The sequence below is a fragment of the Rattus norvegicus genome, chromosome 6 (assembly GCF_021556685.1).
Source record: "Rattus norvegicus strain SHRSP/BbbUtx chromosome 6, alternate assembly SHRSP_T2T, whole genome shotgun sequence".
Classification (NCBI taxonomy): domain Eukaryota; kingdom Metazoa; phylum Chordata; class Mammalia; order Rodentia; family Muridae; genus Rattus; species Rattus norvegicus.
This window is the reverse complement of record NC_141539.1, coordinates 15467965-15489607: the sequence shown is the minus strand read 5'-3', so window position 1 is coordinate 15489607 and position 21643 is coordinate 15467965. Positions and strand designations below refer to the sequence as shown.

Here is a 21643-nt window from a genome sequence, read left to right as displayed (position 1 = left end):
GTGGTCTTAACGGCTACACTCGCCCAGCTCTCTGACTTCCTTCCCTCTAAATGTGTTTCTAGATTTTCCTTGTCCGCTCTTCCCCTCCCAAGTTGTCCTTTCTCCTGAAAGTGCTGGGAGGTTGGACTAGCAAGTTTACCTGCCCGGGCTCTCCTGCAGCCGGTGCTTCACTGAAGCCACCTCTGCCTCTTCAAAGTAGGAGACCCATCTAGGGAGGAAAAAAATGAAGTTTTTTTCAGTGTGTTTAACCTTGTGGCAAGGCCTGTTGGCTGAGTGCTGGGTGCTGAGAGGAGACTGCTCTTTCCTGGGGCCTCCGAGCTTCCTTAAGCTCAAACAGGAAAGCTGGGTGGGGAGGGAACTGTGCGACAGACGGTTGACAGATGGTTGAGTCTGATCCTTCTGAAGAATCCATCACTCTTATGAGATCATTTGTTCCACTCATATCTAAGGTGATGTAGGCTCATGTAAAAATGTTGGGAAATACATTTTAAAAAGTATAGGGAAAAGAATAAAAGTATGTATGATCCAACCATCCCATGACAACCACTAGTGACTGAGTTCTGACATGTTTACCTAGAAGCGAGTCAGCCATTCTCCAACTTTAGGTCTTGTCGGTAGATGTATATAGGTGATGACTTTAGGAAGTGTCTGTCCATGAACTTTAATGCATAGGAATACTGTTTGATTTAAAGGCATGCTAACGTCGGTGAGATTGGTGTTTCTTAATCTTATACTGCCGTTTGGTTTTTTTGATTAAAAAAATGAAGGACCTGCTATTTTAAAGCATTAATATGGACGGGTGTAGAGAGACAGAATGGCCTCTGCAGTTTTATCTGCTCCTTAAAGTGATTTCAGTTCTCTTTTGTGTGCCTAAAAGGATCTGCATACGCACACAGTGCAAGCCTTCAGCTTACGTGTATTCGTTTTACATGACAGAGGTCAAGCTCCACCTGAACCACTGTCAGCATTAAGTTTTGGTGTCTGTAATGTTGGTTGTTAAGTAGTTTTTGTCTTGTTCTGTTGTGATTGAGATTTGCCAAAGTCTGTACAGACTGCTGTACTGGGAAAGATCATTTTATATATACAAGGAAAGTCATGCTCTGGGGCCATGACGTCACATTTGGTGGGAGCTGCGATGGCTTGTACTGAGCCTTTGTCCTAGATGCTACTCTGGAAGAGAAGACTGGCTAACCCTAGCATCTCTTGTGTTTCCAGGCATCTGGCCGTCTGAGGAGGTGTTGGCTTACTACTGCCTCAAGCACAGCCATTTATTCAGGTAAGGGCCACAGGTAACTCAGGTAAGGGCCGAAGTTAAAAGCTGTCTGTTTAGCCCATCTCAGATATTGAATCTGCCTATTGAAAATGGCCCGTCCTGTCCTCCAGTCTCCAGACTGTAAACTGTTGAAAGGAAGAAAAAGAGAAAAGGAAAAAGAGTTCCCCGTGAACACGTGTTGCTTCTGAGAAGCCATCCACATGGCCTTCAGGCTAACACCACACAGCCAGCTTTTGCTGTATGTCAAAGGCCCTTGATTTTCACTCAGAGCATTTTACTTCGCTTTGATTTGGGGGGAACAAAAGTGGAGGTACAATCAATCCTTACTGATTGTGAAGGTCAAGAAAAAAAAAGTCCCCACAAATAAACACATTCTGTACCTCCTGCTACAGAATCACGGACATATTAGATAAATGCCTTACAGCTATTAACCGAAGATGTTCTGGCTTTAAAGGTATTTTTTTGTGTGTGTCCACGACAATATGTATAATATAAATTACTGTACTAAAGAAATCAATATTTTTAGCTGTTAATATGTGTTATGGATCAAATCATAGATGGGATTTAGGGGGGAAAGTCTTTTATTTAAAAATTCTGGAAATCTTTGGTACAAGCAGGAAGTAGGAGTTTGGGTTTTTTTCATTTTAATTATCATTTTATAAACAGTCTATATATTCCTCAGTCCATCATGTTCTATAACAAGTCATTAGTGATCATCATGTGTTTTAACCGTATGTTCTTAAGAGGTTAGGTTGATACCATGTAATATTTGAAGCTTTGCGGGTCAATATTTACCAACCAATCTGGGGTTACTTTGAACAACTAAATATATATTAAAATAATTTCTAATATGAATATACTCTTCCCCCCCCACAGACACACTTTAATTTTGCTATTTTTCTCCATAAACTCCCCAAACTTGGTACTACACAGAGTTGAGTCTGAGCATCTAACATATGCAGAGGGCAGGCCCGAGTCGAGCTACACAGCACACACACATACACACACACACACACACACACACACACACACACACACACACACCGCCCTGGAGGCTGGCCTCTGCTCAGCTCTTGAGCTCCAATCAGCAAGCAGTGGGCCAGGGTGGGATTGTCACACAGGAGGGCTGACATTTAGGCACAAAAGGGGGAAAGTAGGTGTAGAGTGACACATTGAGCCTTAGCTCCAGCCTGGGCTGCCCAGGCTGACCATATTATACCCCTGTGTTGTTTATTCGCTCTGTTGTGCTGGGGTCAATTGTGACCTGTGTTAATTACTAAATACTCTTGGGTAATTGTGTTTTATGGGGGTGGTTCAGCTTTCCAAAATATTTCAGCTTGTTTTAGAGTTAAAAAAAAAAAAAAAACACAACCAAAACAAAACAAAACAAAACAAAAAAAATTCCTTAAGGCTGCATTTATTTGTGGCTTGTGTGTGACGCTAATATAAGTTCATACGCACTCGTATATCTTCCTCCTTTACTTGTCTAACTGTTTTTGAAGGCGTGAATGTGGATTAACGGTGTTATCCTTTCCTAACAATTATCTTTCGCTACTCTAGCTAGTTTAGCTCTAAAAGACAGCGCCATTGACAAGGGAAAAAAGGGAACCTTCTCGGATTTTTCAGCTCAGCGGTGGTAATGTTGCAGCGAACACTAATGAGGGAACCCCCACTGGTCTGCCTGCTTTGTGACTTTTCTATTTCATAATTATTTTTAAAACGCAAAACGCCATGAGGTAGGCCAGTCGTGTCTCCACAACTCCCGGGCAATGCCGCTCTTACTGCAGATGGTAATTTGTTCTTGTAACATATATATGGCTCTGACCACTGCCACCTAATTTGTATGGGTTCTCCCATGTCTTTCTCTCTTTCAGGGACCTTGCTGTGTGTGAGCTAGGGGGTGGCATGACATGCTTGGCTGGGCTCATGGTAGGTCTTTTCTCAATTCCAATCCCATTCAGAGGGAGAAACAAAAGGAAAAGTGTTCCAGGGCCTCCAACTGCTGGGTCAGAGAACCGTCAACAGCATCAGCTGCGGTCAAGCTGCAGGGTCTTGAGAGACCTTCTAGATTGACTTACTTTCGGATCATATTGATTTTATGGTTGCCTCGATGAGCAGAAACATTTTACCTCAGTGTAGTCAATATCGCTTGTTGTGACATTCTAGGCCTCGCACAGTCTTTCTTTGCTATAGCGAAAGCATTTTTTTTTTCAGATTATAGTCCCATTTGCTAAGATACAGGGATAGCCCGGCGAATCACAGTTGGAGCACCATGAGATAGCTGCTAATGTTTTGCCTGCATTATTACACCAACAAACATGATCCAGAGCGCTCAGTAATTAGATTCTTTTGAATTAGATTGGCCATTCAGGAACGTCGTTCCCCATTCTCTGGGTTCTGAGTCATGTATTCAGGAGATATTATGTAGCAGCACAGTGCATTAGACAAGTTTTTATGTCTCTACAAATAAAAGCATATTGTTACACTGATTGGCATTTGACAAACCTGTCGCTCTTATACAATGTGTCGAGGTTACAGCCCAATGTGCGAGCATGTCAAAGCTCACAAAAAAATTACCCTCACAAAGCCATCTGCCTGCAATGCAAAGTTATATGAAGGGCATCAGGCAGCCAGACAGAAGCAAGCTGAAAGGCAGAGTGACAGCCTTGTATGATGGCTCTACTAGATAAACAGAAGCCCACAAATGAAAGCCTCTCAGAATACCATCATCCGCTGTCACAATGCAATTACCGAACAGAATGATAGCAAGATAGAGGCTCCCGCAAATGGAATGATAAAAGTATTGACTGATTTGATTGAATGATTAAAATAATGCAGACATAAAATGAAAAAAGATTGAAGATTGTTACAGAGAAATAGGTGAGGAAGCATGATACCGAAGGCTTGTCACTCCCGTCCTTACTTCCACACAGACAAGCATGTTTGCTCATTGTTTGCTCTGCTCCTTTTTTTTTTTCCTTTCCAGGTTGCTATTTCTGCAGATGTCAAAGAAGTTCTGCTAACTGATGGGAATGAAAAGGCCATCAGAAGTATCCTTATTCAGATAGAAAGCCGGTTCGTTGTTCTCCCCCACCCCACCCCACCCCTGCCCCCAGGCTGAGTAACAGTCGACATAAAAGACAGACAGCACGGGGTATTAAAAAAGAGCTCCTCATACACATGATCAGTAATTAAGAGAAACGAGCAATGTATGAATTCCCTGCGGATGACTGTGTGTGTCTTCCTTTTCATAGGGTTTTTCCAGACACTCCTTGCTGAAGGAGTCTGTGTTTTGCATGTCTCTCGAGGCGGATTCGAAATCTTCATAATTTCAAAACATTCTCGTTCTTTTATTCTCATTAAGGTCCTCTAGCACCAAGCCGATTAAGATTATTGTTTACTTTCTGTGATATCACTGGTAAATATTAACATCTTGTACCTATGCTAATTGCTAAGAGGTTGCCTACATCTTCCGCTGGAAACAGCTATCGCCTCTTAGTCATCTCCTTTTATTTAGGATTAAAAAGCTACCTCTCCTTTTCTCTTTCTGCTATGCTGTTACAGTTCAAACTCCATTATATCAGATTATGCTTTACTAATATGTACACAGAGTTCAGGAAATTGAACTGTTCTTTAACTAAGAAAGTGAGCATAAGTTATTGGCCACTTTAGCAGCCTAACTGATTTGCTCAAAGGCAGTTAACAGCAGTTAGAAATTGAGAGGAAAAATGGAAGATCTGTTTGCTTTGAATCTTTTTTCCCCGACATGGTGAAGAAGACAGGACCCTTATTTGATTTTTAGTCCCTTCAAGGGCTTGAAGCAGCTTTGAATTTTGTAGCCTATTTTTCTATTTTTGATTTTTGTTTCCTTCTTCTTTCTTCCACTCTGTAATTTTTTTTCGAGAATAAACTTGTCGGCAGCTCACACAGGAGGAAGGAGAACCGTGGTGGCTAACACTGTGAAGCAGCTGTGATCTCTGCAGAGCCCCACCCAGCTAATTGCCAGACAGCCCTTTAAAAAAAAAAAAAATTCAGGAAGGAAAAACAGCCAATCACAACCTTGGCCTCTCACACCAGGGAGAGAGATCACAAAAGGTGCTTCCCTTTTTTTAAACATCAGATTTTAATCATGATCTTGAGACTGTAGCAAGTTCTTCTAAATATGCCTGAGGACGGCTGCTGCTGCTCCACTCACTCATATCCTGGCTTCTTCTATGTCATTGCCTGTGTTCCTCCCTGTCAGGAGCACAGAGAGCAGCCGGGAAGCTCTCAGGTACGCCAGCTCAGACCTGTGTGGTATTTTTGAAGGGTAGAAAGACAGGAATATTGAACGAGAGAGAGAGAGAGAGAGAGAGAGAGAGAGAGAGAGAGAGAGAGAGAGAGAGAGCTGTTTTGATTATGGAAAACTTTCAAATTGGGCCCAGTAGCCCTGAAGTCAGCAAGTGACTTTATTTAATAGCCCCAGAAATCAATTAGAAGTTTTTATCATCAGACTGTGGGAAGCCTCTGGAAATCAGTATGTAAATTTAATTGTGCTAAAATTATTATTGAGCTAATCTACAGAGACTCCAAAGAAGGGAAGCGAGGGTAATATCATTAATTATCATCATACCTTTGCTTTAAACAGCAGAGATGCCAGGCCAGCCCAGGAAATCAGAGAGGAAATCTCAGATTCTGCCATTCACCCTGCCGGCCTTTCAAAGAAATGATTGGTACAGCCCCCTCCCAAGAAAATGGATTTTTAACATTCGGTCCTCAGAGGCTCAGCCCTGAGAGAGCTTTATTGTGCTGGGTTTTACAATGGGTTTAATATAGCGGGGTGCCAAAGGGCAGGAGGGGAGAACCTTACAATGTAGATGAAGTAGGGTCCTTTCAGGATGCGGACCCAAACTGGCCGTGCGTTTTATTTCCTCTCTTAGGACCTTCCTGACAGGGTTCAGTTTTTATGGTGCGCTCCTTCCACGTTTGTGTGCCTTTTTTTTTCTGTTGTAAGTAGATCTAATTTATCTTAATTAAGAGAAAAAAGCATGCAAAAGCCTTAAAATTGGCAATGTGGCTCCCTGCTTTTAATACTAATGTTGTTGTTGATTTGCAAACAGCTTACAACCGGCGTGCTTTCTAATCTGTTCTGCTGAGTGAATTAATATGAGTGAGCCCCCTCCCCATTTGCGTGTCCCCCTCTGTAAGAATAAATCATTCAGCAAATGACACAGTGCCCATGCAGCATATAGATCAAACAGCTCGCTCAGGAATCGCCGGCTGTCTATACGATTTTACGAGGCTTCAACCATACAGTGGTTGCAGGATATTATCCAAAACCTGCTTTGTTAAAAGTAAAGGTGAGTGCCAGCAGTAACAATAGCAACAACAAGTGGGGAGAAACCCTGTCTGAAGCCAGCAAATCTCTAGGCAAAGCTGCTAATTGTTCTTAATGGGCAAGATGAGCGCATTAAGAAACAAATGAACAGACCAGAGAGATGATAAAAACCGACCTGGCCGTCACTCATCAGTGTTAGCCTGCGTGTTAGCCTCATCATTTTAAAACTGTCCTGTTGCTCTTGGCTTCCGAATGGAATAAACACAGCTAGTCTCATATACTGGTCTCTAAGTTTTTATCATTCTAATTTTTAGCTTTCAATTCTTTTTAGGAAAAATAGCATGTTTAGTTAATTCAACTTCAGCTTGACTTTTTTAAGTATGAAGATCTCTTGGGGGTGTGGGGACGTGAGGGGGAGACGGAGACAGACAGGCAGACAGAGAAAGTCCAAGATAGTGAGTGAGCTTGACTTATTGTTAATGGGTAAGGCAAGGAGGAGGTTAGCTCTGGACCTGTATGCTAGCCAGTTATGCAGCCTTTTATCTTTCTAAGACATTCTGTCGGTTCCCTATGTCTCCAGGCCTCTGAATCTTGACCCTGGAAAGCTATTGATCTCAGATTTAATGCAAAGAGATGTTTAAAAAGAAATTAAGAATTGAGGTAAAGCGAATTTTTTTTTTTTTTGGTTCTTTTTTTCGGAGCTGGGGACCGAACCCAGGGCCTTGTGCTTCCTAGGTAAGCGCTCTACCACTGAGCTAAATCCCCAGCCCTGAGGTAAAGCGAATTTTATATCTTGAATATTTTTCTCAGACTCATGAGTAGGTTTCCTTAAGTTTCTCCTTGGTCCTTAAGTTGCCTCACTGGCTCTAATCTGCACCCACAAGAATTCAAAGAATAAATCGGAAGTGTAGTCATCTGGTTTTCCCAGTTCTCTGTTTGGTTTTAATTATTATTTTTTATTCTGTAATTTGAGTGTTTGGCCTGCAGAGGCCAGAAGAGGGCATCAGGTTCCCTGGAACTGGAGTTACAGATGACTGTGAGCCACTATGTGGGTGCTGGGAATCTCACTACGGAGCCAGTGCTCTTAGCCACCAAGCTGTCCAGCCCCTCAAATGTATTTTATAGTAATGTGAAAAGAATTGCTCTTTATGATTTCCCCTTTAGTATAGTAAAGAATCCCTAAGCACTCACACATAATAACCACTAAGTAAGGTGTAGCTGGCGGAAAGGTAACAATGATAAAAGACTGGGGGAGAGAAGTGGTAGGCTGAATTCTGATCGCTGCACAGTCCTCTCCAAACCATAATGAGTAAAAGTAGAACTGGAGTCTAGGCAACTTGCCTACAGTCTTAGCACTTGGGAGATGGAGGAGAGAGGATTGGGAGTTCGAGGCCAGCCTGGGTTACACAAAACCCTGTCTTAAATCAAAAGAGAAAGGAAGATAGGAGGGAAAGAAAAGTAAAACACTGGTAGGTGGGCAACCTGGTTGGCCATGGCCACTGACTCATCAGCCTCAAACACCCTCCCTGCCTTAACCCACCTCTGTGGCATTAGCTGCAGAATATTCCACACTTGAAACAATGTTCCTGTTTCCATGGCACCTGCTGCAGGGAAGGGGAGGGGGACGGACATGCATGAAGGTACCAAGTGGCATGGTCAACAGACCTGGTGGCACCTGGGTGCCACCTCTTGATTCGTTGGGAGTAAGGAACAGATTTAAGAGTAGTGTAAATCCAGACATGCCTTTAGTCTCCCAGCACTCACCAGGGAGGCAGAGTCACCACCAGCCTGGTCTACAGAGCCAGTTCCAGGACTGCTAGGGCTGCACAGAGAAACCCTGCCTCAGAAAAAGAAAATGATAGGTAGATAGATAGATAGATAGATAGATAGATAGATAGATAGATAGATAGATAGATAGATACATGGATACATGGATACTTAGATATATAGACAGACAGATAGAATGTAACCTTAAATCAGAACCAAAAAATGCAGCTTTTGAGTATGTAAAAGTCATTTAGAGATCAAAATAGTAAGATTTATGTTATAATCTTAGTGTTCTTCCCTCCCTCTTAATCCCCCAATGAAATTGAAGATAACATAACCCCCCCCCCAAAAAGGCAGTGCCTCAGGAGTCACAGTGTTATTATTTCTTAAATATTTTCTGGTTTCAAGAACAATCCTGGGCTGCAGAGCTGTCTCAGCAGTCAAGGGTATATCCTGCTTCTCCAGGGTACACTCTTCCTAGTTCCAGGAGTGACCCAGCACCCAACTCACACACAGATGCCCTCTCTGTCTCTGTCTCTCTCTGTCTCTGTCTCTCTCTGTCTCTGTCTCTTTCTCTGTCTCTGTCTCTCTCTCTCACACACACACCACACCACACACACACATACACACACACACACACACACACACACACACACACGTAGTTTAAAATGGTTTTTTTTAAAGAACAATATTTGGGGACTGGACAGATAGCTTATGCATGCTCTTCAGAGGATCCAGGTTCAATTCCCAGCACTCAGACTATAACTCCAGTCTTGGGAGATCTGATGTCTTCTTTTAGTCTCCAAGGACATCAGGCTCACATAACACACACACACACACACACACACAAGCAAAACACCCATAAACATTAAACAAACAAACAAACAAATAAATTTAAGAAGAATTATCTGATTCAATATGTATGTACAACTGGCAAATTCGATTACCAATTACAGACAGGCTAATATTTTCAACAATATTTTACATACCTATAATGTATGTGGTTGACTAAAAGACTGTCCTTGCTATTGTACGTGAGTATACATATTTAAGAATAAAAATAAACAGATAATTAAAATGGAGGCTCGCTCCTGACATGTGCTTTGTTTAGGAAGGAAGCCAGAGGTAGAATTCTGGTTCCCTGTGAGCCACCGGCAGCTGCCCTGACAAGGGGCCTGACAGCTGCTCCCTCTCACCCAGAAACCACAGGAAGGCTTTTCTGACTCCCAGGCCCTCCCAGTGAGATCTTCTAGATGGTGGGAGCCGATCACAGAGCAGGATTGGGTCTGCGGTGTTGAACATTATCCCGCTCATATTGACTCAGTTTGATTGGATTTCCTTTATTACCCTGAGGTGACACAGGGAGGTGATAAAATCTATGATTGGACACAGTGCCATCCAGAAAGACCATCACAATCGGACCTAAAGGCTGGGGGCACAATATCAGAGTTTATCTCTTAAGGTGATGCTCTGAAATAACACCTGCCCTCTTCTCCTTGTGCTTCTTTTAAATATATTTAAAAGCCCTTCTAAACCACAAAATATATTTCCTGCCCAGTTCTAAAACTAAGGTAGCCTAAGTACTGCTATGAATTTTTCATTAAGAAAATAACTTCTAGAATAGAAATATCCACGCTTGCTCCAGGCCGAACCACCCAGAGTCACGGCTTTATAAATTGTATAAAGTATATAGTGTTAAGATGTTTACTAAAAATTATTAATAGGTTTTCTGAGTTATATAATTTAACTTCCCCGTGACTATTTTATAAAAAGTATTACCTCCACTAACAAAATAATATGTTTTGCTTGATAGATTAGTCATGTACTCATAGGACGCCACAGGTGTGCCAGGCACATTAAGGCAGGCACTCGGGTACCATGGAAACGCAGAGTAGGGTGTGGCTAGGGGAGGGGACTTAAAAACAGTTGTCAGTTGACTCTACTAATTTTGCTTCTCGGAATGAAGCCGTCAAGCATCCTTTCCTGCAAGATACTTCATCTAGAACGCTCCTGAAATAGACAGAAACCGTAGGCCGGTGTGTCATTTTAGTTAATCAAAACAAGTAGGCAAATTAGTCTCCTTTATTTTTTTAATGAATGTAATTTAACGGTATTTAATTTGCATACAGGAAAGTTCACCCAGGAAAAGAAAAAGTCTGCATTATGCCACTTTTGTAAACCTCAACAAAGCCCATCATTAGGAGAGCTAATTGATTTTGCCTCCCCACTCCTGAGGGAAGAAAGCTACCACAGTACCTGTGTATTCACTCGGAGAGGATGGGTGTGCCCGGTGGTTCAAGCAGAGATTTGAGTTTAAGAATCCTGTGGTTCTCTTCTGGCAGGGAGATCTCGGCCAGTGTGTACTCCGAACACTCGGGAAATCTGTTTTTCCGAGCAATAGGGGAACATCATTGTCCGCCTGGTATCCTCCACATGGGCCCAATTTCATTCAGCTTGAGGCCTTTACTAGAATTATTTTCTTTCTTGTTTATTTAAACTCGCCTTATTCCAGGAGGGGGGTTGTGAAGTTCATATAGCCAATGTGTCAGGTCAAATATAGGAGAAAGTGGGGGTATTTAGAAATCAGAAAGCCAGGGGATTTCAGGGAAACCAGAGACAGAGGTCAGTAGAGAAAATAAGGCCACAGGAGCTCTCCTGGGTGTCGCAGGGAGTGTGTTCATTAGGCTCTGACAGTCGAGGGGCCAGAGCAAAGAGAGAAGGAACAGCTCTCAGAAAACCTACACCACCCATGGTAGACCTGAAGTCCAGCCTTCCCTAGTGTTGAAACGAGATGTGGTTTTCCCGAGGGTCTTCGAATGTTACGCGTCAGGTCCACAAAGTTAACCATGGCTCTTCTGCACGAGTCCTTCTACGACAGCTCACAGCCACAGGCAGAAACTCTTCAAGAACCTCTCACTAGGTTGACCTTCTTCTTCCCTGATGCATTTTCTCTAAGCTTCCCTCTACCCCTCTCTCTGCCTCCTCCTAACACTCCCAAAGCTCACCTCTCCCCTACAAGCATTTAGGAGATTGGAAAGTCAACGAAGGCCGGCCTTGCCCTCCTCAGGGACTGGTGGACACCTGTCTTTGGATGCCTGATCTACGTGCACACACACATACACACACACACACGCGCGCGCGCGCGCGCGCACGCACGCATACACACAAACACACACACATACAAACACACACACAAACACACACGCACACGCACACACGCACACGCACACATACACGCAAACACATGCACACGCACACACACGCACACACACACAAACACACACGCACACGCACACATACACACAAACACACGCACACACACACACATGCACACGCACACGCACACACAAACACATGCACACACACACGCACACACACACACGCACACACACACCTGGGAAGTAGCACAGCAAGCGCCTCATGCTCCCAGCAGTGCCCTCTGGCATTTGTCCTCTGGCCATGTCCCCTGCCATGATGCTACCCTAGATGGTCCTTTCCACAGGTGGAAAATTTGCCCCTTTTTTCCCCTTGTGTTGATTCCGTTGTGCTAAGAAGCCAAAGTGTTTGTAGGCTCTCTCTTGTAGTCGATAATCGCTGCAGAGGTTTTCTTAACTGTGCCCGTAGATGTGAACAGCATCATCGCAAGCAACAAGAAGACTGGCGTGTTCAAGACTCAGAAAATATCAAGCTGGTAAGATAACTCTCTGCATCCTGTCTGAGTTAACGTGTCCCAGTCGAAACTGCTTTCTTGATGCCATGGGTGATTAATAATAATGCAGTAATACTAATAGCATTAATTGAGCACCTTCTGTGTGTCAGGTTCTGTTCTAAGCAGTTCATGGGCATCATCTCATTTAATCTCGTCGGCAGGTACATTAAATAGATAAGGACACCAAAACTTCAAATAGTTGAGTTGGGGCTGCTTCATGCTAAGATCATTCAGTACAAGGGTGGGGAAGGCCCAGCTTAAATTAGCCTTCTTAAATGGCCTTATTTCAGTGGGCCTCATCGTGGGTGGTTTTGCACCCTAAGGGATTCTGGCAGTCACCGGGAACATGTTTTTATTGTTGTTGCTGCTGCTGTTGTCCTTAGGACTTGGGGTCAGAGCAAACAATGTCTCTACTGGTTTCTACTGATCCTGATGTCTAATGGAAGAGATTATTCTTGGCCAGCTTTCAGCACACAAACAAACCCTCCATACCCTAGAAGTGTCTGCCCCAGGACACCTCCTGCTGAGGCTGAGACACCTTGATCTAGCGATGGTTTTCACAGTCCCCTTGGGCTCCTCCTCTTCCAGGCTGGGAGAACAGCTGGCCTTCCCTTAGCAGAGCCATATCGTGCTCTGCGGTCCCACCCCGTGGCCAGTTGACCTAGGAGGGGAATGGCATCCGTAAGTGCTTCCCACATGACACGGCCGTTTCTGTACATTTTCCCTTTGTGTGTTTAACTATGAGTTTTGTTATAGTAACAATTCCATTTGGAATCGCTTTATCTTCCACTATTACTCTGTCATCCTTTGGCGTTTTAAAGTTTCTCCACGTTGAGGACATTTGCCTACCCTGACTGCTTAGTTTGAGAAAAACAGTAGGGTGACCAGACACAGTGGCTAAAACCCAAAGTGACGCTGGGCAGGAAGGCACAGATCTGTAATCCCAGCACTCCGGAGGGAGACTTCGGGGAGCCCTTCCTCCATGGCGCACACAGCCATCTCCTTCTGGACAGGACTTCATTTTGTCGCATGCTTTCCAACCTGGTCTTTTAGTTATCAATCAAAAGTGCATTTTCTACGCTGTTCTCATTTACATGTGTTTAATGCTTAAGGTCATTTGTGACCATTTGAGTGTGTTTCAGCATATGGAACAGGGAATAATAGACCCAGCTTCACGCTGGGCAGCGAAATTGTGTTTTTACAAGACATAATGTTGTTTACTGAGTGTTAATAATCACTAATTAATAAACATATCTAGACTTCGAAAATGTTGCATTTTTAAGGTATAAGAGTGTCAAGTGTTTAACTTGGGGAGTGCAATAGAATTTCCTGTTGTTGTTTCATAAGATAACTGGGTAACATAAGGAAGTAAATGTTATCATTCAGTATAGGGCAGGTTCTAAATGCTCAGTGCCTGGCCTTTGTTCAAATGGAACTCTGCACAGAAATGCTACTTCTAAATATATTATTTTGATACACGGTAGGCCATAAAGACCTAAGACTTCAGTAATGACACAGGATTCCCTGTTTTGTTTTCTTTTATCTTTTTCTACCTTTATCATAGACTAATTGTGGTCACTTTCCTCTTTTGTAAAAAGTAAGAGCATTTTTATCCCAAGTCAATAAAGTATTGCCAGGAAGCAGGGACTCTGATGGCTCAGTGGGTGAAGTGTCTGTCACAAGCTCTAGGACATGTGTTCAAATCCCTAGCACCCATGTTAAGACAAAGAAACAAAAAGTGGTTCACAGTGGTACGTGCCTGGAGTCCTAGCGCATCAGAGGTGGAGACAGGACTGTCCTAGACCTCGATGGCTAGCCGGGGTAGCCAATCAGGCGAGCTCCAGGTTCAGGAAGAGATTCTGTCTCATAAAATAAGGTAGAGAACGCTAGACATTGGCCTGTAGCCTCTACCACATGATACAATCACTCACACACACACACATGCACACACACATACACACATAAACATGCACACAGACACATGCACACAGACACACACACAGGCACACACACACACAAACACACATACACATACATACACACACAGACACGTGTATGACACACACACACATGCACAGGCACACACACACAGACACATGTACACACACACACAGACACACATACACATACACACACACAGACACGCACACACGCATAGGCACACACACACACAGACATACACACACACGCATAGGCACACACACACAGACATACACACACATGCACAGCACACACACACACACACACACACACACACACACACACACGGATGGATGGACGTGGTACAAGCAAATGACTCAGTGAGCACGATCAGTAAGGAGCTGGTTGACCACTTAACCTCCAGCAGCTAAGCAAGCAAAGCCACCAGCCACTGTCACAGCAATCAGCATCCCTCTGTGCCCACTGCTTTCCCACCCATAACCAGGACAATGCGATGAACGTATTAGTTCCATGAGAGAAGAAATAAAAGGAACCCATTCACAAAGGAGCTCAGATACAGTTCAATATTCTTTTCTAGTGCCTCAATGCATATGCAGAATTTCTCCCAAATTGGAGGTGTGGAATAACAGCAGCGACAGATAACTAAGAGGTATTTACCATAGCTACAAAGCCCACACGTGAGCCAAATATTTCTGCTATTAAAAAGCTCTTCAAAGCTTGACATGAAGTTTGTAACAGCTGAATGTCTCCTGTGACTTCATTTGCGCAGGAGATGTAAAAGCTGAAAGGGAAGTCGTGATCTGAGAGCTGTGAGCCTCCAAAATACGGGTTTTAGCAAGGCATGAGAAGCTGCCCAGACATCTGACAGGTAGCCCGTGCTCTGACTCCCTCACTTGGTGCCCCTAGTAATGCTGTGGTTTGCAGGAGTGTCCTTCAGTGGCCACCTCTGCTAAAGGCATGGACCACAGCCTGGGGTGCTACTGGGAGAAGGGGAACCCTTTAAGATGTGGGGCTGATAAGTTCAGTCTCGGATCTACCTCAGCCCCCTTGCTTCCTGGTGAGTTGCTTCCTCTGCCCCACACTCCAACTCTATAGACTACCTCACCGCAGCTTCAAAAAGCAGTGGGTCAACTGGCCATGGACTGAAGCACGTGAAACTATAGGAAAGACCTTCCTCTCTCTAGGTTAATACTCTCAGGCATTTGTCACAGTATGCGGAGCGGACCAGCACAGTAACCAACAGTCTTCCTCTCTCCGCTCACCTCGTCCTGCCTCTTACACACCGGCAGACTGGAGAGCTGTGGTTCTTAGCCTTCCTAATGCTGTTCCTCATGCTATGGTGACACCCAACCGTAAAATTATTTTCATTGCTACTTCGCAACTGTAATTTTGCTAGTTATAAATTGTGACGTAAATATCTGATTAGCAGTAGCTCTGATATACAGCCTCTGTGAAAGAGTCTCGCCCTCCACTCCCCTGGGGTTGTCATTCACAGGTTGAGAACCATGCTTTAGAGAATTATATGACTGTAAACACATCATCAGTGCTTGTTGGCGGGGACTTTTTGCAAGGAAGGGGCTATGACAGGTGCTTCATTTAGCCTTGTAGTAATCTCCCCTGCTCTCACAAACATCTCTTCCTTATCCACCACAACTTTTGTTTGTTTTTGAAACAGGCTCTTATTATGTCTCCCTGGCTGTCCTGGAACTCACTCTGTAAACCATACTGGCCTTGAACTCATAGAGGCCTGCCTGCCTCTGCCTCCCCAGTGCCAGGATCAAAGGCATGCACTACCATACCCAGCCTTTTTTTTTTTTAAGAACAACTATAATATATATCAAACCATCTTTTTTTTTTTTTTTCGGAGCTGGGGACCGAACCCAGGGCCTTGTGCTTGCTAGGCAAGCGCTCTACCACTGAGCTAAATCCCCGACCCTATACCAAACCATCTTGCTGCCTCTAATCCAGTTTAATCCAATCACACTGTGTTGTATATGGAAGGCATGCTTGTGAAGGTGGGAACCTTAGTGATGGTTAGCCAGGGATCACACACACGAAGCACTTTGTAAAAGCACATCTCCAAGATCTCAGCACAGCCCTCTGGTAGCTCTCCTGTTCGTCAAGCCACATAGCTATTCATTCAGGTATCAAATGAGTCCAAGGCACACCTTTGGGAATCTAAATATGGAGCAGTTGGAGCAGTCTGTGAACAAAGGAAGCTGTACTTCTAAATATAGCAGGAAATTTATGAAAGAGCAAGGGTATTTACAGCAGCTCAATTGTTGGGTTTATCTGAAGCTGTCTTCAAAATTGCGACTCTCAACAAAGAACCACTTGGAGCTTTGACGTCTGCATATTTCTGGGTCTTCCAGAATCAGCAAATACCATCATTCTCTGGTTAACATTAGTGAAAAAGTTACAATTTCAGAATTGTTAAACTAGCCTCACCGTGATGATAAAAGTAAATTTCCCTTAAGGGGAAAAATGTATTTGTTTGAAAGTTGTCACTGAATTTAAGCTGCAGCTCTTATTTTTCTTTATTAAACCACGGGTTTTTATAAACTGTTCAACTTGGTTTTAGAGGGTGAGATGACTATCACAAAAGGCCCAAGACAATTAACTTACACAGAGAAAAAGGTTTACCCTTGACTTGCCTTTCCGGGGAGCCACCCAGCACTGGGTGATTACATTGCTTTGGGCCCCTGAGGGTTGAGACAGATGGCAATGGGAGGTACATACATATTTGCTCATCTCTTGGTCAGGAAGAGGGAGCTCCAGGATCCCACATTGTCCTTCAAAGACACGCCCCAGTACCTAAGGCTTCCCATTGGGCCCTACTTCCCACAGGCCCTACCACCTTCACCATACTGGGGACCAAACCTTAGCACAAACCTTAGTCTTCCGTGCCAACACTTGGGCCACGGCATCATCCCTCAGGCCATAGCGTCTTAATCATTCTTACCACAGTTGTTAATCTCGTCCCTCCTTGTCCATCCGAATCCATCCTTTTGAGTGACTCAGTGCCGTACCCTCTGTCTGCCCTGCCAGCTTCATCCCCTGCATTCTCCCTCTCTTTTTAAAGATTTATTTGTTTTATGTATGTGAGTACACTGTTGCTGCCCTCAGACACACCAGAAGAGGGCATCGGATCCCATTACAGATGGTTGTGAGCCACCATGTGGTTGCTGGGAATTGAACTCAGGACCTCTGGAAGAGCAGTCAGCACTCTTAACCGCTGAGCCGTCTCTCCAGGCTAGTCTCTCTTTAAACTGCTATTGGTCTCGGACGCGTACCTCAGTGGAATAAAACACACACTGTTGGTGCTAATGTGCTGCTGTCTCCAGGCTTCTTGGTCTGTTCCTTTGCTGATAGGAATTTTGATCGCTTTCTGTTTTCTCTGTGCCGTGACACCCTGGGGAGCAGCACCCATGAAGTCCGTGCCCTCTTGCAATTGACATTCCAGGAAGGGAGGCAGCTGATTTTCTTGAAGACAAGGATTCTATTTAATGTTTTACTCTTTTTTCATTCCCTGAAGCAATTAGTGTTTGTGCTCCCCAGAGCTTGGGGGCTTTTAGGGTCTGCATTTGAAAGATGTGGATCCACAAGGTTTAGGGAACTGAATCATTTTTAGTGGAAGCAAAGTCAAGCCCCAGAGAGTCAGACAGCAGCTCCTACATCAGATAGCGACTTTCATTTCAGGATGGCTTCTCAGGCTGGCGTGTGCAGTGTCTGTAGACAAACTGACAGCGTGAGTAGGCATTTATCTGCACTTTGTCAGGTTGAAGAGGAAGGTTAGTAGAAGGTAACGGAGATACGGAAGCTGAGGGCTCTTTAAGAAATTGTCTGATAAAATACACCGGTTAGTGAGTTTTCCTAAAACTAGGGTAACAGAATCTTGAGAGGTGCAATTCCAGAACCGCTATGCTCCTGTGTCTTCCCTTGCTATCTGGCATACAAGAAAATGAAATTACCACACGCAGTTCTTTCTGCTCGAGTATAATGTTGGCCTGCTTGCCGAGTCTGTGGGAGAACCCTGGTCCTTACTACCCGGTTTTACCTTGATGAAAGCTTCCCCCAGGGGTGTCACCCAACATTGTGCATTTTGATATAGTCCCCTTTTAATGAGGAAGAGCCAGACTTTAGTATTTGAGGACAGTTTTTAGGGGCACCCCTAAACTGTAGCAAATTAACAAAGCCTCATCTTCTAGGTTAGCATTTGTATTGCTTGTTTGAACTTCCTGATCTCTACTGACCAAAGTGTATGCTAATAGTCAGATACGCATGGCAGATTTCTGCATCCTTGAGGAAAGGTCTTCTGGTCTGAAGAGACAGCTCTTCTTTCTTTTCGAAATTCAGTATTGTAGAAAGAATAGGTCAAGGCCTGTGGACATAGCTTAGTTGGTAAAGTGCTTGGTTAGTAAGCACGAGGAGCTGAATTTGATCCTCAGAACTGCTGTGAAGAAGGCGAGGTGCAGACGCCTATTTTGTTTGCTTGTTTGGTTGGTTTTGGTTAGGGGGTGTGTTTTGTTTTGTTTTGTTTTGTTTGTTTATTGGACACAGGGTTTCTCTGTGAAGCCCTGGCTGTCCTGGAACTTGCTGTGTAGACCACACTGGCTTCAAACTTGCAGAGGTTTATCTGCCTCTGCCTCCTGGGCACTGGGTTAGCACTGGGTTAGTAAAGGTGTAGGACGACACTGCCTGGCTAAGCCGTGTTCTCTTTTCTTTTCTTTTCTTTTCTTTTCTTTTCTTTTCTTTTCTTTTCTTTTCTTTTCTTTCTTTTCTTTTCTTTTCTTCTTTTCTTTTCTCTCTTCTCTTCTCCTCTTCTCTTCTCTTCTCTTCTCTTCTCTTCTCTTCTCTCTTCTCTTCTCTTCTCTTCTCTTCTCTTCTCTTCTCTTCTCTTCTCTTCTCTTCTCTTCTCTTCTTTTCTTTTCTTTTCTTTTCTTCTCGGAGCTGGGGACAGAACCCAGGGCCTTGCGCTCGCTAGACAAGCGCTCTACCACTGAGCTAAATCCCCAACCCTAGTCGTGTTCTTATAACCCCAGCGCGCCAGGGCTGTTGGGACTGGCAGCTCTCTGGGGCCCACTAGCCAATCAACCTATCGTATCTGTGGGCTCCAAGTGAGGGACACCGTCTCATAATCCAAGGTGAATGATACCTCAGCGCGGACACCGGGCTTGCTCCCTTGCTCCCATGAGGTGCCTCTGTCCGTAGGCCACGCATGCGCAACAGTTCTCAGACTCGGACTCGGACTGTGACTCGCTGTAACCCAGTCGTGCCTTTCATAAGCATCAAGAGCAGCCCCTTGGTCTTTATTCTTTTCTTTCAGGATTTTTAGAGATTTTTGTTGTCATTTTTATGACGCTGGCATTTTCATTGTGATGAGAAGAGTTTGGAGAAGCCTTGACATTTAGAAGCTCGGCATCTTCTGTTGGAAAGTGAGCTTTCTTTTTAAGACTGCGCAGTGGCATTTCCCCTTCACTTGCTTGTTTTATTTCTGGAGACTTTTGTTGGCCTTTAAAATAGACTCTCTGCTTCCATTGTGTGGCATTGTACTTCCCTCCGTTCTCTTCTTTCGCTCATTCTCCCTTTTATTCATTTAAGACAGAGCATCAGGGAGCCCCTGAACTCACTGTATAGGCAGCCATGACCTTGAACTGCCCGTCTTCTGCTCCACCTCCCAAGTGCTGGGGCCACAGGTGTGCCTCACTCCACCCAGTCTGTTTCTTTGTTTCACTCAACACTGTATCTCCTAACTAATTGCACTCATTTGAGGATAGAGACTTAAAGGTTGTAGGGCTCTATATAGAACGTATTTAGTCCTCTAATAATGACACTTTCAGTTTTCTGACTTTTTTCTTTCCTTCAAGACAGGGTTTCTCCATGTATCCCTGACTGTCCTGGAACTTGATCTGTAGACAAGGTTGGCCCCTAACTCAGAGATCCATCTGCCTCTGCCTCTTGAGTGCCAGGATTAAAGGCATGCGCCACCACCGCCACCAGGCTGTTTTTTGACCTCTTGTATAATTTATCTGATTAGAACAGCCAGTGTGATTACCACAGAGTGACTGCATTAGGAAGCCTCTGATACTGCACCATTGAGCGTGCTTTCGGCCTCCGAATTGGGGCGTTTAGTCATCGATTCCTGTTTTGAGATTTTTATCTTAAATAAATCTGGAACCTTGGCAAATGTTTCTGAAGCATCTATGGAGATAATCAAATTGCTTTTCTCATTTTGCCTTTCCAATGACTGTTAACAGGGTTTTAGAAGTACAATAGGCCTGCATTTCTAGTCACTTAGTCGTAATGCCTCAGTTGCTTTAATGTGCTGGTGTATATGTATGTATGTATGTATGTATGTATGTATGTATGTGTGTGTGTCTGTGTGTCTTGACTTCAGGGTCACACACACCACTGCACGTGTGTGACGGTCAGAAAATAACTCTTGGAAATTGGTTCTCTCATCCCACCTTGCAAATACAAGATCTTCTCTGTTAGTTCTGCCATGCCGACCCTAGCTGACCCTCAAGCTTCAGGGTAGTCCCTCTGTCTCTACATCCACCTCATAGCAGGATGCTCTGGCTACAGATGTGTGCCACTGCGTCTCACTTTTTTGCCTGGGCATTGAACCCAGGTGGTCAGGCGTGCACAGTCGGTGCTTTATTCCCACTGAGCCATCTCGCCAGTCCTGGGACAGCCCTTAGTGAGTCATCTACAGTGCTTCCACAGTTCTAGATCAGAACGCCTTTTACTCTACTCTCTTGTCCATGATACAACAGTTAGTCGTTAGTACCCTTCATCCCAAGATCTGCCTTCTCCGAATAATGCAGAATATACTGGTCACCAACATGGGGACCTGAATGTTAATAAGTCGGTCTTCCTTTTGGACTGAAGTGAGTTTATCTCAGCTATTCCAGGCAAACACAGCTAGGATGGAGTTTTAGTTGTTTGTTTGTTTGGTTGGTTGGTTTGTTGTTTTGTTTGTTTTTTGGTTTGTTGGTTGGTTGGTTGGTTGGTTTGGTTTGGTTTGGCTTGGTTTTTTATGAGACAGGGTTTCTCTGTGTAACCCTGACTGTCCTGGAACTCACTTTGTAGACCAGGCTGGCCTTGGACTCAAAGATCCTCCTGCCTCTGCCTCCTGAGTGTTGGGATCAAATGCCTGTGTGATCCAGCGTTTGCTTGTTTGTTTGTTTGTTTTTGTTTTGTTTTGTTTTAGTGAGATTTAAAATCAGTCCAGAAATGTTTAAGCATTAAGTTGGAATAAGATCTCAAACTTTGGAACCAGGATCATCCTTCTGGGCCACACACCCTGGGTGACAGACAACTCTGCCACTGCTGGAAACCTCGCCCAGGTCCTGAGGAATGAAGGCTCTCTCTGAGCTTCTTAGGTTCTACAGTGCTTCACAGCCCTGAGGTCTTCCATTCATTAAAGCTAGTTCTAGGCAGCAGAAATAAATCATTCATAAACTGTTGACCCTTAAGCACCAGGACCTGAATTTGATCTCTGGAACTCACATAAACACTTACAACCCCAACTCTTTAGAAGTAGAGACAGGCAGATCTGGGGCTCACTGGCCAGCCAGCCTAGCCTACCTCTGGTGGGTTCCATGCTGGTGAAAGACCCCATCTCAGCAACAAC

The 21643-nt window shown here is 44.2% G+C and overlaps 1 protein-coding gene across 2 annotated transcripts in view; it reads left to right on the top strand.

The window, feature by feature from the left end:
• The window catches only part of Camkmt (calmodulin-lysine N-methyltransferase), a 383042-nt gene that overhangs the window by 321087 nt on the left and 40312 nt on the right, over window positions 1-21643 (top strand). The window contains 4 exon segments of one of the 2 annotated variants that reach the window (NM_001134463.1): window positions 1216-1276; window positions 3148-3202; window positions 4260-4323; window positions 11982-12048. In NM_001134463.1, the coding sequence (NP_001127935.1) occupies window positions 1216-1276; window positions 3148-3202; window positions 4260-4323; window positions 11982-12048 (247 nt within the window). 2 annotated transcript variants of the gene reach the window in all.